Genomic DNA, 16,409 nt, shown 5'->3' with positions numbered 1-16,409 from the left:
ACAGTTATCTGTCTGATTGCCTCAGTAGGGCAGAAGTCACTGCTTTTTCTTCTTGCTCCTCAGCACCCAGCTCTGCCCCTGCGCAGCCGGTAAGAGCCGAGCTTGATGAGCGAGTGGGTGTGGCACGGAGGGCTGTGACCCAGCGGCTGTGGAGGGCAGAGCAGAAGCTCTGTCGTCCCTTCCTGGTTGGCTGCTGCACACATCCTGGCCTCCAGGCCTGTCATCCTCTGTTAGGGCTGTGGTGAGGGTTAGGTAACATACTCTTGCCCCTCTGTCCAGGCAGCATTTAATAGGCATCTACTGGGACTTCCTGGTGGTCCAGTGGCTAAGACTCTGCACTCTCAATGCAGAGGGCCCTGGTTCAATCCCTGGTCAGGGAGCTAGATCCTGCATGTCGCAACTAAAGATGCCGCCTGTTGCAACGAAGACCTGGCGCAGTCAAATAAAATAGTTTTTGAAAAAGGCACCTACTTGGAGCAGTTTCTAGGCTTAGAGCCTACGACACAACAGATGAAACCCCTGCCCTCCTCAGGCTACTTTCCAGCAAGGCAGACACAGGTGAAGTGGCTCATTAGACCATTAATTATGTAATTACCGCTGTGATGATGCCACCAGGGAGCCCTGCAGGGACCCAGCAATGCTGTGGGGCAGGGGGAGACAGCAGGGCCTCCCTCATTGGTGTTGGGGTGGGGCTCCGAGGAGGGTTATGAGCACCTCTGTGTCCTTGGGGCTCCTACCACCCGCCTTTGCAGCCCCCAGAGCTCTGGTCCCATGGGGCCCCCACGGCTCAGTGCTGCCCTCTACCTGGCCCCCAGTGCTCCACTCCACAGTTTTAAGTGGATAGTGCTGGTCTCAGGGCTTCTCCTAGAGTCCAGGGAGTGTTCTGGGGGCTCCTGTTCCCACCTCGTCACATCAGGCACCCCCCAGGTGCCCAGCATTGCTCAGGCCAAGTGCTACCTTTGTCTGACACCAGGGAGCTTGTGAGCAAATACAGCCTGAAGACCAGTTCTCTTGGATCTCTGGGGTGTCAAACTTTTTTACTTGGTTGATAACATTTTATTAAATTTTATAGAAGTCTAGTTGATTTCTAATGTGTTGATTTCTGTTTTACAGCAAAGTGATTCAGTTATACATATATCTATTTTTCAGATTCTTTTTCATTCTGGTTTATCACAAGATATTGAATACAGTTCCCTATGTTCTACAGGAGAACCTTTGATTATCCATCCTGTACGTGATAGTTTGCATCAGCTAATCCCAAACTCCCCATCCATTCCACCCTTACCTTTTGGCACCCACAAGTCTGTTCCCTGTGAGTCTGTTTCTGTTCCATAGATATGTTCATTTTTGTCATATTTTAGATTCCACATATAAGTAATATCATGTTGTATTTATCTCTTTCTGACTTACTTCACTTAGAATGATAATCTCGAGGTCCATCCATGTTGCTGCAGATGGCATTATTTCATTCTTTTTTATGACTGAATAGTATTCCATTGTATGTATGTACCACACCATCTTTATCCATTCATCTGCCGATGGACATCTAGGTTGTTTCCATGTCTTGACTGTTGTGAATAGGCTGCTATGATCATAGATAGGGGTGCATGTATCTTTTTTAATTAGAGTTTCCGTCTTTTCCAGATATATGCCCAGGAGTGGGATTGCTGGATCGCATGGTAATTCTGTTTTTAGTTTCTTGAGCAGCCTCCATACTACTCTCCACAGTGGCTGCACCAATTTACATTCCCACCAACAGTGTAGGAGGGTTCCCTTTTCTCCACACCCTCTATGGCATTTGTTATTTGTAGACTTCTTAAATGATGGCCATTCTGATGAATGTGAGGTGGTATTGTACCTCATTGTCATTTTGATTTGCATTTTTCTAATAATTAGCAATGATGAGCCTCTTTCCATGTGCCTGTCAGCCATCTGTAGGTCTTCTTTGGAGAAATGTCTATTTAGCTCTTCTGCCCAGATAACATTTTTTTTTTTTAATGAGAGATTCTTCTTTCTGTGAAACACTCAGAGGCTCTGGCACCTTGGGTCCTGCATCCCACAGGCAGCAGTCAGCTGGAGCAGCGTCCCTCCCTCCTCACCTGCGCCCTTCACAGGTGCCCTTTCTGCCACCCCCCAGGGAGAGCTTTGTCAAATGAGTGAGGAGGTGCAGCCACAAGCCCCTCATCCCCACCCAAGTGTGTTCTGTACCTGTACTCAGCCTTGTTCTGGATATGTTCATACTGTGACACTTTATGTATTTATTTATTTTTAAACAATTAGACATTGGATTTTGTTTTATTAACTGGCAGCATCTGAGATCTTAGTTCCCCTACCAAGTATTGACCCTGTGCTCCCTGCAGTAGAATGGTGGAGTCTTAACTACTGGACCAGCAGGAAAGTCCCATGTGACATTTTTAAACAATATACGTTCAACACTTATTGTTCAGTGGTGTCCGACTCTTTGTAGCCCTATGGGCTGTAGTCCGCCAGGCTCCTCTGCCCATGGGATTCTCCAGGCAAGGATGCTAGAGTGGGTTGTCATTTCCTTCTCCAGGGGATCTTCCCGACCCAGGGATGGAAACCACATCTCTTGTGTCTCTTGCATTGGCAGGTGGGTTCTTCACCACTAATGCCATTTGCAAAGCCCTTACTTGGGATATGGGTGCGAACAAAACAGGCAAAATCCCTGCTCTCATGGAACTTCCTTTCTAAAGAGGAGAGGCAAAAGTGAAGCCAGCCAGCCGTGTGGCTAGTTACCTTAGAGAAGAGGGGGTGGTGTAGGGGAGATGGAGTGTGAGTTTCAAACACAGTGGTGAGGGTCAGCCACCTGAGAAGGTCACATGAGCAAAGGCTTGCAGCCCAGGAGCCAGAGGAGCCATGGAGATCCTTGAGCATGGTCTTCCCAGCAGAGGAAAGGCCGTGCAAAGGCCCCGAGGCCTGGGGAGATGCTGGACTGGCTGCCAGTTCAGTCCTTTGGTACTTGCTCTTCCTCAGGAGGTCACAGTGGGTAGGGCACACAGGGTGAGAAGACAAGACTGGGGTGAGAGGTGAGGCTCTCTCCTTGCCTTCTTTGGCTCCCCTGAAAGCCAGTGGACAGACAGACTCTTTGGTGTACGTAGCATGCAGCCACCTGCAAGACCAGCAGCACATGGGGCAGCTGGGGAGCCCCCGACACCAGCCTCTGGACCAGCCCCTTGTACTTCAGTGCGTGGGTGACTGACTCCGGCCCTCATAGCTGTCTGCATTCCAGCACCACCCCGTTTCTTTTCCTCATTTTGACACAGTTGGAGAAAAGGGGTCGCTTTTTGTTGAGTGGTAGATAAAATGATGCAAAAGCAGCTGTTATCTACAGGAGACCAATGGGTGTGGAGCCCCCCTCGCCAACTGTCTTCTCCCCCCGGAGGGCTCCAGGAGGCCAGCAACACAGTGGCGCTGACCCCTTCCTGCTGCACCACACCTCATGGCGGGGAGGTGGCTGGGCCATCTCACCCCTGGACCATGGGCCCCTCCAGCCCAGCTGACCCAGGTCTCTGGACCTACTGGCCCTCACATCCCAGAAGCTGCACCAGGGGCAGGGGCAGCAAGCATGGCTTTAGAAGTCAGGGAACAGAGCTGAGAGCTTAGCTTTGCGGCCTGTGGGCTGTGCTGTGGGAATTCAGCAGGTTACTCCTGAAAGTGGGGTCATGGCTCCCTTCCTGGGCAGGGTGCCTTAGGGAACTAACAGAGCAGTAGGCCCACAGGCAGTGCCCCGAAGTGCCCAGGATAGTGGAGTGCTCAGATGGGGCACCACATCCTCCTGGTGGGTGGACCCCAAGGGGAGGCTCTGGTCTGGTGGCCTAGTAGGTCTTGGCTGCTCCGCCGGGGGGTCCTTGGAGGAGGCAGCTTGGTGGGCTTCAGGAAGCATTTTCCAAACATCTGCGGAGTCTAGAAGCCCCACCCCCCCATTCTAACATCCTTCAAAGAGCCCACTTCCCTGGGACCCCAGCCTCAGCAAAGGGGCCTGGCTCTCTGCCTGCCTCTCTCAGGCCTATAGAGTGGCGTGTCGGACCTGAGGGGCTTTCCCTTGGGTGCCGGTGAGCAAGGAGGGCTGCACAGCGTTTATGGGGGTGTTGCGCACACACGGGGTGGAGGGGCTGCCTTGTTCTCTGTAATTCATTTTGCCCCTGGATAGGCCCCTGCCCCAAGCAGACCTGCCCCAGTGACTGACCCAAGGGCCCTCCCTATCCCAGAGGCCTGGGGGCACTGGGCTGTCTTGTCCTGGGGCCTCCTTGGAAACTCATTCCCCTCCTCCATTCAAGCCAAGCCCTTGGGACTCAAAATAGACCCCACAGAATAGCCGTAAGTTTGACTAGCAGCTGATGGTTTTAATCAAGGTGTCCTGTTCACAGTGTTCATCACCTACGATTCAGAGGGAGGCCCAAGGTGGTCCCACCAGCTCTGATCCTCTTGGGACACCCCCACCCCCAGCCTCCTGGTTCCCAGGTCTTAAGGGGGTTGGGTTTTAAAGCTTTTCCCCTGCAGCTACAGCTCAGAAAACCAGGTCACAAAACCAGCCTGGGTTAGCAGGTGGAATGCGCCTGCAGCCCCAGAGCCAGCTGGGGTACAGAAGCTCCTTTCTCGCCCCCTTCCTCCCTCCCCAGCCCCAGCGGAGCTGCAGTAAGCTCTTGCCTATGCTGTCAGGCCCATCTCCCTAACCTGAATCCTGACCCTGGGGGCTGAAGAGGCCGTGGACCCAGTGAGTTCTCTCTGAGGCTGCTCATGACACAACAGGCAGCCAAGAGTGGACTCCCTATGGTGGGGCGGGCCTGAGCTAGCTTCTGGGGCCTCAGAGGTTGCAGAGGGGACGTTGGAACCCCCTTTCCTCGTCGTGCTCCAGGGGGCCTTCTAAAGTGGGACTTCTTAGTGAGGGCCATCCACGCTGCTGCAGTGTCCATCTGAAAGAACTTCCTGTGAGTGGCTCACAGGCGGGTCCTGGCTTTTCTGAGCCTCCCATTCTCTGTAACAGGGCAGGAGGGTCAAAGCAGTGAGTATGCAGAAGCGAGGAGCAGGCCCCATGGCCAAGGCTGCCCCTGCCCCCCTGGGCCCCACAGTGCCTGCAGGGGGACCACAGAGACTTCTGCTCTTTGCCAGAAAGAAGGGCTGAGCCCTGGCTCACCTGCTACCAAACACCTTTGGGGGCTGCTGGTCTTGTGCCTGGGGTGGGCTCTGGGGCTCATCGCATCCCTTTGCAGGGCAGGGAGACCAGTCGCTGAGGTAGAGAAGCCTTGGGGCACAGGGTGGGCAGGCCAGCTTGCAGGAGTCACCACGGGAGGTGATCTGGAGCTCAAGACTTTCTCCCTCCCTCCTTTTCCCTCTTCCTTTGCTTCCCATTTGGCTAGAATTTCAGAGTTGTGCCTTGACCTAGTGTCTGGCAGAAGGGGGAGGGGAAGCAGGGATGGGAGGCCGGGCTGGACCGGGAGTGGAGTGTTGGCGGGTGCTCCCCTGACCCCCAGCTGGTGCCCTCCTGCCCGCTCCTTCCCTCCCAGGTTCGGAGGTCACCATCTACCTCCTGATGCTGCCCACCCCAGCTCTCCGCCTGCCTCTTTGCCTCCTGTCCTTTGCTGGTGCTCTTGAAAAGTAATCATAATCACAATAATTAATAACAACAGAGCCCGTGGCGGCCCAAGACAGCTCTTAAAGAGGCCGAGCCCCACTTTCTCCCAGTGGTGCTGGTGGGACGGGGCCTGGTGTCAGCCTTTGTTCCTACACGGATGGGGGGGTGGTGCTGGGGTGAGCGTTCTGCTGCCTTCTCCATCAGGCGTGGGGCTTCTCGTATTTTAATTGAACTGTCTTTTCTTCGAGATAGATGCTCTCACCACATCCAGCTGCTCCTGTGTATCGGAAAACCCACTGTAACACTGCTTGGCGACATTAAAAGATGCGGCAGCTGGACTGGTTAAACAGGGAGGGGGCGCTGGTCAGAGCACACTCTCTTTTTAAATAATGTTTCTGGTAATGCATTTTGGGGGAATGTGAAAAAAGTATATTAAAAAAAGCTGTAGAAATGTTAATGATATCCACAGGACACTCAGCGGGAAATGAGCGCGATCTGGGACTAATAAAAGCCGGGATGTAATTTGTGCAGATAGACGAGGCGAAGCCTCCTGAGCCAGCCTGGGTGTGCGAGTTCCGGGCTTGTAACGTGGCCGGGGAGGGCAGGGCAGGGCCCAGGGGCCCAGCCGACCCTGCCTACCCACGGGGGACACCCTGAGCAGCGGCGCCTCCACCTGCCTCTGACAGCCTGGGCAGCGGGGGGCCGCCCGCGAGTGCTGCCCGAGGGTGGCAGGGGGCACCCACCTGGGAGCTCGGTGTGGGGGCCCTGGGGCTGCCCACCTGCAGGAGCCGCCCGTTAGAACCAGCACTGCCTCCAGCTCTGGGTCACAGCAGGCACTCCTGTCGCGTTTGATCCAAGCCGCGGGATGGACTGAAGTGGGTCAGAGTGGGGCTTCCACATCAGGGCGCCTGTGATGAGCCAGGGAGAGGCCATGGCCGTGGGGCTGGCCCTGGAGTGGGCTATGGGACCCTGTGGTGGGCTTGGGACCCTGCGGTGGGCTTGGGGCCCTGGGGCTGAACCAGCCAACCGCCAAGGGCAGGGAGGGGCCTGGGCTGGGCTGATGGGGCTCCTTGGGGCCGTCCTGGACCTACCCTGGGCTGGACCTACTCAACTCGGGCCCCTCCCAGGTCAGCTGCCCCCCAACCCCCACAACTGCATGAGGAGGTGGGAGCTGGGTGAAGAAGGGGTGACCAAGACCCCCGGGGGAATGCCTCTTCCCTTTCACATCTGCGTGTCTGCCCCCCTTCTCTGTGCCCCCGTATTTTCCATGCCTCACACAGCCCTGGAGGCCCGAAGCACATGCCAGGCCACCCTTTCCTCTTGGGTTTGGAACTGGCCCTGAAAAGTCCCCTGTGCCCTTCTGGGGGCCTGGGCCCTGCAGGTGAGCGAGGTGTGGGTAAACCCAGCGGCCGGGACACAGGCTGCCACCAGCCCTCGTTCTGTCTCCGCGAGCCAGGGTGTCCTTGCTCCTTCCTCCCTCCTCGAAGGGTCTTGGGGGAGGGGAGGGGGGCCACTAGCCTGGACGCTACAGCCAGCCTGTTATGTGACCCCATTGTTCTGCCCTGAAGGGCCCCCCCAGCCCCACCCCCACCCTGAGGTCATTTCCTGACCCAGGATCTTGCTTTGGTGCAGGTTGGACCCCTTGCGTGCCCGGCCCCGAAAATCATAAACAGATGGGCTCTCGGCCTGGCCCTGACCTGGTGCAGGCGGGCGGGGCTGACCTGGAGGCCCAGGCGCCTCAGACAGAGGGACTGCAGCTCTGCCCCACCGCTGCCTCATCAGGGCCGCGCAGCCTGTTTGCGTGCCTGTGACACCAACACAGGAGGCAGGGCCACTGCCCGCGCTCCTGGGAGGGACAGCTTATGCCCACAGTGGCTTGGCGGCCCCTCGTCAGCGTCTGCCAGACGGAGCAGACAGCTTCCAGAGGGCATAGCAGTGATGGAGAACGGGAGTGTGTGTGTGTGTGCAGTGATGAAGGTGTGTATGTGTGTGTGCAGTGATGGAGAAGGTGTGTGTGTCTGATGATAGACAAGGGGAATGTGTGTGTGCAGTGATGGAGAAGGGGTGTGTGTGTGTGTGTGTAAGGATAGACAAGGGGAGTGTATGTAATAGGCACGGGGAGTGTGTGTGTGTGCAGTGATGGAGGTGTGTGTGTCTGATGATAGACAAGGGGAATGTGTGTGTGCAGTGATGGAGAAGGGGTGTGTGTCTGATGATAGACAAGGAGAATGTGTATGCAGTGATGGAGAAGGGGTGTGTGTGTGTGTGTGTAAGGATAGACAAGGGGAGTGTGTGTGTGATGGAGAAGGTGTGTGTAATAGACAAGGGGATTGTGTGTATGCAGTGATGAAGAAGGTGTGTGTGCAGTGATGGAGAAGGGGTGTGTGTGTGTGTGTGCGCGCGCGCACACGCACACATACTCACATGTGCAGACTCCAGGCCTCAGTGAGTGGTTTCTGGGGCAGGGCAGGCCATCCCCCGTGCCACGCACACACACAGGCACACACATACACACACGCACGAGCTGGGTCACGCCTGAACACTGCCGCACTGGGGCTAGATTACCGGATCCAGCAGCCCCAGGGGACAGGGGAGCGGGAATGGCTAAATGATTCTGAGCTGGCGGAGAGGGGGAGGGGGAACTGGTGGCAGGAGGGGGGGCAGCCAGACTGCACCTCCCTGTCCCCGTCAGAGCAGGAATTACAGAGCACGCGGCCCTGACACAGAAGTTGTCAATATGTGCACAGCTGGTGGGGCGGCTGCAGGAGGGGGCAGGGCGGGAGGGGGCTGGCTTTCCAAGGGAAGGAAATGGCCCGTCTGAACCCCGCCCGCTCTGCCCTCCTCCCCCCGCCCTCCCTCTTGCCCTTTCTCTTTTCACAGATAACCAGCCCAAGTCATGCAGTCTTTTCGAGAAAGGTGTGGTTTCCATGGCAAACAGCAGACCTACCAGCAGACCTCACAGGAGACGTCGCGCCTGGAGAACTATAGGCAGCCAAGTCAGGCCGGGCTGAGCTGCGACCGGCAGCGTCTGCTGACCAAGGACTACTACGGCCCGCAGCCCTTCCCCGGCTACGAGGGCGGCGCGGGCACGCCCGCCACCGCGCGTGCTGGTAAAGGCCTGTCCTCGCCGCAGGCCCCGCCAGGGAGGCCGGCCTTCGCAGGCTACACCGTCCAGGACGGCAGCCCCTACCCAGGCCGCTACTCAGGCGAGGAGGGCCTGCAGGCCTGGGGGGGCCCCCAGCCACCCCCTCCTCAGCCGCAGCCCCTGCCAGGCGGGGTGGGCAAATATGACGAGAACCTGATGAAAAAGACGGTGGTGCCCCCCAGCCGGCAGTACCCTGAGCAGGGTGCCCAGCTGCCCTTCCGGACTCACGCCCTCCACGTCCAGCAGCAGCTGCCACAGCCCCCGCCATCCCTGGCATACCCCAAGCTCCAGAGGCAGAAACCCCAGAGTGACATTGCCTCCCCGCTGCCCTTCCCCCAGGGCGGCCACTTCCCCCAGCAGTCCCAGTCCTTCCCCGCCTCCTCTACCTACTCCTCCAGTGGCCAGGCCGGCGGGCAGGGGGCCCACTCCTACAAGAGCTGCACGGCCCCCTCCGCCCAGCCCCACGACAGGCCGCTGACCGCCAACGCCAGCCTGGCCCCCAGCCAGCGGGTCCCGAACCTTCATGCCTACCAGTCCAGCCGCCTCAGCTATGACACACAGAAGCAGCAGCAGCAGCAGCAGGCCCTCCAGAGCCGTCACCATACCCAGGAAAGCCTGCACTACCAAAACCTCACCAAGTACCAACACTATGGGCAGCAAGGCCCAGGTTACTGTCAGCCGGATGCAACCGTCAGGACCCCAGAGCAGTACTACCAGACCTTCAGCCCCGGCTCCGGCCACTCACCCGCCCGCTCCGTGGGCCGCTCACCCTCCTACAGCTCCACCCCATCACCACTGATGCCCAACCTGGAGAACTTTCCCTACAACCAGCAGCCACTCGGCCCTGGGGCCTTCCCCGCCGGCCTCACTGACCACAGCCACTTCATGCCCCTGCTCAACCCCTCCCCGACAGATGCTGCTGGCTCTGTGGACACCCAGGCCGCCAACTGCAAGGCCTTGCAGAAGGACAAGCTTCCTGAGAGCCTGCTGTCGGACCTCAGCCTGCATAGCCTCACGGCCCTGACCTCCCAGGTGGAGAACATCTCTAACACCGTGCAGCAGCTGCTGCTGTCCAAGGCGGCCGGGCCTCAGAAGAAGAGCCTCAAGAGCCTGGTGGCCCGGACCCCGGAGCAGCACAAAAGCCAGCACTGCAGCCCCGAGGGCAGCGGCTACTCGGCCGAGCCAGCGGGCACACCGCTGTCGGAGCCGCTGAGCAGCACACCACAGTCCACGCACGCTGAGCCGCCTGAGGCTGACTACCTGAGCGGCTCTGAGGACCCACTGGAGCGCAGCTTCCTCTACTGCAGCCAGGCCCGAGGCAGCCCCGCCAGGGTCCACAGCGGCTCCAAGGCCAAGCCCGAGTCCGTGTCCACCTGCTCCGTGACCTCGCCAGACGACATGTCCACCAAGTCTGACGACTCCTTCCAGAGCCTGCACGGCAGCCTGCCCCTCGACAGCTTCTCCAAGCTTGTAGCCGGCGAGCGGGACTGCCCACGACTGCTGCTCAGTGCCCTGGCACAGGAGGACTTGGCCTCTGAGATCCTGGGGCTGCAGGAGGCCATCAGCGAGAAGGCTGACAAGGCCTGGGTCGAGGCTCCGGGCCTGGCCAAAGACGCCGGCAAGCCGCCCTTCTCTCTGGAGAACCACAGCGCCTGCCTGGACCCTGTGGCCAAGAGTGCATGGCCACGGCCAGGGGAGCCGGAGGCCCTGCCTGAGGCCCTGCAGCTGGACAAGGGCAGCAGTGCCAAGGACTTCAGTCCGGGGCTATTTGAAGACCCCTCTGTGGGCTTCACCACCCCTGACCCCAAGAAGACAGCTGGTCCCCTCTCCTTTGGCACCAAGCCCACCCTGGGGGCCACTGCCTCAGACCCGACCGTGGCTTTTGACTGCTTCCCAGACACGACCTCTGCCGGCTCCGCGGATGGTGCCCACCCCTTTGCCTGGCCCGAGGAGAACCTGGGGGATGCCTGTCCTCGCTGGGGGCTGCACCCCAGTGAGCTCACCAAGGGTCTGGAGCAGGGTGGAAAGGTCACTGACAGTGCCGGCCAGGACGAAGCCCGAGAGGCTTCGGCCTGCCTGGGCTTCCAGGAGGAGGCGCCCCCTGGGGAGAAGGCTGCGGTGCCCCGGGACTCCCAGCAGGAGGCGGCGGGCGGAGTGAAGGAGGAGGCGGGCGGGCTGCTTCAGTGCCCCGAGGTGGGCAAGGCCGACCGCTGGCTGGAGGACAGCCGGCACTGCTGCTCGGCTGCCGACTTTGGGGACCTCCCACTGCTGCCGGCGCCAGGCCGGAAGGAGGACCTGGAGGCTGAGGAGTACTCGTCCCTGTGCGAGCTCCTGGGCAGCCCTGAGCAGAGGCCAGGCCTGCAGGACGCGCTGTCGCCCAAGGCCACGCTGCTGTGTGGCAAGGAGGAGGTGGAGGAGGTGCTGGACCCCAAGGCCGGCTGGGGCTCCCCATGCCCCCTCTCCGGGGATTCGGTCATCTTGCTGGGCCCCACCGTGGGCGCCGAGTCCAAGGTTCAGAGCTGGTTCGAGTCCTCCCTATCCCACATGAAGCCAGAGGAAGAGGGGCCCGAGGGGGTGCTGGCCCCAGGGGATTCTGCCGCCGTGACCCCGGAGGCCTCCCTGGCACAGAAGCCGAACAAGCCTGCTGTGCCCGAGGCCCCCATCGCCAAGAAAGAGCCCGTGCCTCGCGGCAAAAGCTTGCGGAGCCGACGGGTGCACCGGGGGCTGCCTGAGGCTGAGGACTCCCCGTGCAGGGCACCGGCACTGCCCAAAGACCTGCTGCTCCCCGAATCGTGCACGGGGCCCCCCCAGGGACAGATGGAAGGGGCGGGGGCCCCGGGCCGGGGGATCTCAGAAGGACTTCCCAGGATGTGCACCCGCTCCTTCACGGCCTTGAGCGAGCCCCGTACACCCGGACCCCCAGGCCTGCCCACCACTCCTGCCCCCCCAGACAAGCTGGGGGGCAAGCAGCGAGCCGCCTTCAAGTCAGGCAAGCGGGTGGGGAAGCCCTCCCCAAAGGCCGCGTCCAGCCCCAGCAACCCGGCCGCCCTGCCTGTGGCCTCTGACAGCAGCCCCATGGGCTCCAAGACCAAGGAGACGGACTCACTGGATGCACCGGGCAAAGACCAGCGGTCCATGATCCTGCGGTCCCGCAGCAGGGCCCAGGAGGCCTTCCACTCCAAGCGCAGACGGCCCTCGGAGAGCCGACTGCCAAACTGCCGCGCCACCAAGAAGCTCCTTGCCAACAACCACCTGCCCGCCACGTTCAAGGTCACTGGCAGCCCCCAGAAGGAGGGGAGGGCGGGCCAGCGGGCGAGGGTTCCCAAGCCTGGTGCCAGCGGCAAGCTCTCAGATCGACCCCTCCATGCCCTCAAAAGGAAGTCAGCCTTCATGGCTCCCGTCCCCACCAAGAAGCGCAACCTGGTCTTACGCAGTGGTGGCCTTGGGGGAGACGTGAAGGAGGAGGGGGCCGAGGGCTCCCCCACCCTCTTCAAGAGGATGACGTCTCCCAAGAAGGCAAAACCCACCAAGGGCAATGGTGAGCCCACAGCGAAGCCACCACCCCTGGAGACCCCAGACACCAGCCTGAAGCTGGCCTCACGGGCGTCCTTCCAGGGGGCCATGAAGACCAAGGTGCTGCCACCCCGGAAAGGCCGGGGCTTGAAGCTAGAGGCGATTGTGCAGAAGATCACCTCGCCCAGCCTGAAGAAGTTTGCGTGCAGAGCACCAGGGGCCCCTCCCGGGAATCCTGTGAGCCCATCCCTCCCCGAGAAGGAACGTGGGCTCAAGAGCACTGGGGGCAGCCTTCTGGGGACAGAGGAAGGTCTCTTAAATGTGAGCCCCGGGCAGAAGTTCCCGGCAGCTCTGGGGGCCGAGCCATTGTGCAGAAATCCGACCAATAGATCCTTAAAAGGCAAACTCGTGAACAGTAAGAAACTGTCCTTGACCGATGGTTTCAAAACGGAGGCCTTCACGTCCCCAGAGGCCCTGCTGCCCGGGGGCACTGCCCTGGCGCCTAAGAAGAGAAGCCGGAAAGGCAGAGCTGGGGCCCTTGGACTCCCCAAAGGCTCCCTGGAGAAAAGGCCTCACCTCGGCCCAGCTCTGCTGCTGACTCCCCGAGACAGGGCCAATGGCACGCAGGGGGGCAGTGAGGACAGCTCTGGCGTAGGAGGCAAGAAGCCAAAGACGGAGGAGCTGGGCCTGGCTGCCCAGCCCCCAGAGGGCCGGTCCTGCCAGCCCCAGACGAGGGCACAGAAGCAGCCAGGCCATGCCAACTACAGCAGCTATTCCAAGCGGAAGCGCCTCACACGGGGCCGGGCCAAGAGCACCACCTCCTCACCCTGTAAGGGGCGGGCTAAGCGGCGGCGGCAGCAGCAGGTGCTGCCCCTGGATCCTGCCGAGCCTGAGATCCGCCTCAAGTACATTTCCTCCTGCAAGCGGCTGCGGGCAGACAGCCGCACTCCCGCCTTCTCGCCCTTCGTGCGGGTAGAGAAGCGGGGTGCGTTCACCACTGTTTGCACTGTTGTCAACTCCCCCGGAGAGGAGCCCCAGCCCCAGAGGAAGCCTTCCTCTTCCTCCTCCTCCTCCTCGTCCTGCTCCTTCTCCTTGGATGCGGCCGGGGCCTCCCTAGCCACGCTCCCTGGAGGCTCTGTCCCACAGCCTCGGCCCTCCCTGCCCCTCTCCTCCACCATGCACCTGGGGCCCGTGGTTTCCAAGGCCCTGAGTACCTCTTGCCTTGTTTGCTGCCTCTGCCAAAACCCGGCCAACTTCAAGGACCTTGGGGACCTCTGTGGGCCCTACTACCCTGAACACTGCCTCCCCAAAAAGAAGCCAAAACTCAAGGAGAAGGTGCGGCTGGAGGGCACCTGTGAGGAGGCCTCGCTGCCTCTTGAGAGGACACTCAAAGGCCTCGAGTGCCCAGCTGCTGTGTCTGCTGCTGCCACCACCACCACCGGGAAGCCCCCCAGGCCTGATGGCCCAGCCGATCCGGCCAAGCAGGGCTCTCTGCGCACTAGTGCCCGGGGCCTGTCCCGGCGGCTGCAGAGTTGCTACTGCTGTGATGGTCGGGGGGATGGCAGTGAGGAGGCAGCCCCAGCTGACAAGAGCCGTAAGCACGAGTGCAGCAAGGAGCCGCTGGCCGAGCCTGGCGGGGACACCCAGGAGCACTGGGTGCATGAGGCCTGCGCCGTGTGGACAGGCGGGGTCTACCTGGTGGCCGGGAAGCTCTTTGGGCTACAGGAGGCCATGAAGGTGGCCCTGGACATGGTAAGAGGCCAGTCCCGCCAGGTGGGGTCCTTGGGTTCTGCAGGCAGTCAGGCAGGCCTTTCCAGTGCTGTGGTGTGAGCCAAACAGACCAAGTCACAAATGAGTCCGGAGGCTTAGCCAGAGAGCAGAGGCACCCCCAGGCCAAGATAGGACACAGTTGCCCACCCTGTCCTAGACCTCCCTGCTGCCCACTCAGCCCGTACCCACCACACACTCAACCGACCCCTTCCAGCTGCAGCCCTTGCACCCTCCTGACACCTGTCTCCAGTAATCAGCAGGACACTGAGTCCCCAGATGATAAGGGGCCTCAGAACTGCCTGCCTCTTATGATCTGAGGTGGATCAGGGCCTTGGAGACAGAGCCCCTCCAACAACAGGTGGCTGGATAGTCAGCCCTTGTCGGTAGGGTGGTTCAGGGGTCTTTCCTGCAAAGCCCTGAAATATCCCAGAGGAACTGCAGTCGCTGTGTGCCTCTAGGCACGTAGCCTAACCTCTCTGTGCCTCCTTTTCTTCATCTCTAAAGTGGGCATAACAGTCCCATGAAGCTGTCACAGCTGTGCCTGGCCTACCCACGAGCCCATGACGTATCTGCTGGGGCTGTGACAGTGGCAGCTCTCTGACGACACCAGCATGTCGCGTCCCAGCAGTGAATGTCACTCTGGTTACTACAGCTCTCCTGCTCCATGAGCTCCCTGCTGTGGACCATGCTTCTGCCCCCTCGCCACACTGCTGTCCAGTGTCTCCTGGGCAGGCACCCACCATGCCACCCTCCAGCTCACTGCCCTGCACCCTCCCTGCCTGCCCACCTGCTCCCTCTTGGTCCCCACTCCCCCAGCCCCGATGAGCAGCCCTGTGCTGGCCGTCACCAGGGAGACGACTTTGCTGTCCACATCTTGTTCCCTAATCCTCTGCTACCAGGATGGGGTCCAGGAGCTCTCCGTGCCAGGGAAACCCTCCGCCAGCCTCCACCCTGATGGAGGAAGGCCCTCCTGGCCTGACAGCCCAGGGCCCCTGCGCTTCCCTGCTCAGTTCTCCTTTCCTCCCCTCCTGTGTTTTTGCTTCTCTCTCATCACTGTCTCCTTCCCAGCTTCCTTGAAATAGGTTCAGGTGTTCCCCTCCACTGAACGATGACGCCCAGGCTCAGATCCCCTCCAGAAGGCGCCGGGTGGCCTACCCCCAAGGTGCACATCCTCTCGGCCCCGACCCGGCTGTGCTGCTTCTGCACCTTGTCTGAGCTTGAGTGGGGGCCGACCGTGGTCCGTCCTCAGTTGCCTGTTCCGGGCACTTTGGTCTGACATCACTGACGTCACCGGCCTCCTGCTGGACTGAGGCAGATGCGGGGGGTCTGAGTGGCCTTGTGCTTTCCTGGTGTCACATGGCTATTAAGTACTGGAGCACTTGGCCTGGTGGTCCCATCTCTGCCCACTGTGCCATCCTCCATGACGGGTCCCGAGGCCTCCCACCTGGGGAGCGGCCCTGGAAGGTTGGAAGTGGCGGGGGAGGGATGTTCACTGGTCACCGGCAACAGTGTCCACTCCAGTTACTCAAGGATCAGAAGAGCCTCCCTGCTAGAGAGGTGGTCCTGGGCTGGGCTGGGCTGGCTGGGACTAGCAGCCAGGCAAGCCTCCGAGGGGCTCATGGGAGCAGCACCCCACCTGGAGGACACCCTGGGAAGACAGGCAGTGTCTGGCGCTCCCCAGGTCGTGGTTCGTCCCCCTCCCCTCTGACAGCCCAGGCCTCCCAGGGCCACCTGCCCCCCTGAAACCCTTTCTGCCTCGGAGCTTGGTGGCCTAAGGTGGTCTTGGAACCGTGTGGACCCCAGTTCCAGTCCCAGCTCTACAGGGAGCCAGTTCCATGACCCCAGCAAGTCACTGTCCACTGTGAGCCTCAGGGCACCAAGCCCATCAGCAGGCTGTGACTGTGTGGATGGCCACATACCCCCCACACCCACACAGTAGGGGCCCTTGCTCCCACCTTCAAACCCATCAGCTCTCTGCTGGATCAGAACTCCTGTGCAGGCCTCCAGGGGCACGCCCTTCTGTGTCCCCTGCTGCAGCCCCCACACCATCTGTCAGCCCTGAGCCACACCATGCCCACCACCCGGGAGTCTGCCTCTCCCTTGAACTGCTAGGGCCCTTGGCCGCCCCCAGGGGGACAGATCAGAATGCGCGTGCTGGGTTTAGGAGGGCCTGAGGCCTTGCTCTGCTTCCACCTCTAGAGGCCTGTCTCCAGGGTTTGAGGGGCCTCTGTGCAGATGGGGTGCGAGAAGCCGTCAGCCAGAGGAGCCCACTGTCACTCTTCAGCCATCAGAACATCCAAGGGCTGCTGTGGGTGGGACACTTGGGCCAGGTCTGGGGGCCTGTTCCTGCTTCATCACCCCTTTGTGAGCCAAGAAATGGGGGGCCTG

The 16,409-nt window shown here is 60.5% G+C and overlaps 1 protein-coding gene and 1 non-coding gene across 2 annotated transcripts in view; both read left to right on the top strand.

Moving 5' to 3' along the window:
* Positions 1–16,409, top strand: part of RAI1 (retinoic acid induced 1) — an 84,835-nt gene that overhangs the window by 63,905 nt on the left and 4,521 nt on the right. Inside the window, exon 3 of the mRNA XM_043904058.1 lies at positions 8,474–14,003. Within this exon, the coding sequence (XP_043759993.1) occupies positions 8,490–14,003 (5,514 nt within the window). The 5' untranslated portion in view covers positions 8,474–8,489. The remainder of the gene's footprint in view (positions 1–8,473; positions 14,004–16,409) is intronic.
* Positions 308–380, top strand: TRNAE-CUC. The gene has a single exon. It is a non-coding gene; the product is annotated as a tRNA-Glu (tRNA).

Source organism: Cervus elaphus, chromosome 5, assembly GCF_910594005.1.
Source record: "Cervus elaphus chromosome 5, mCerEla1.1, whole genome shotgun sequence".
NCBI classification, from domain to species: domain Eukaryota; kingdom Metazoa; phylum Chordata; class Mammalia; order Artiodactyla; family Cervidae; genus Cervus; species Cervus elaphus.
The sequence above is the reverse complement of the archived record's forward strand: the minus strand, read 5'-3'. Positions and strand labels throughout refer to the sequence as shown.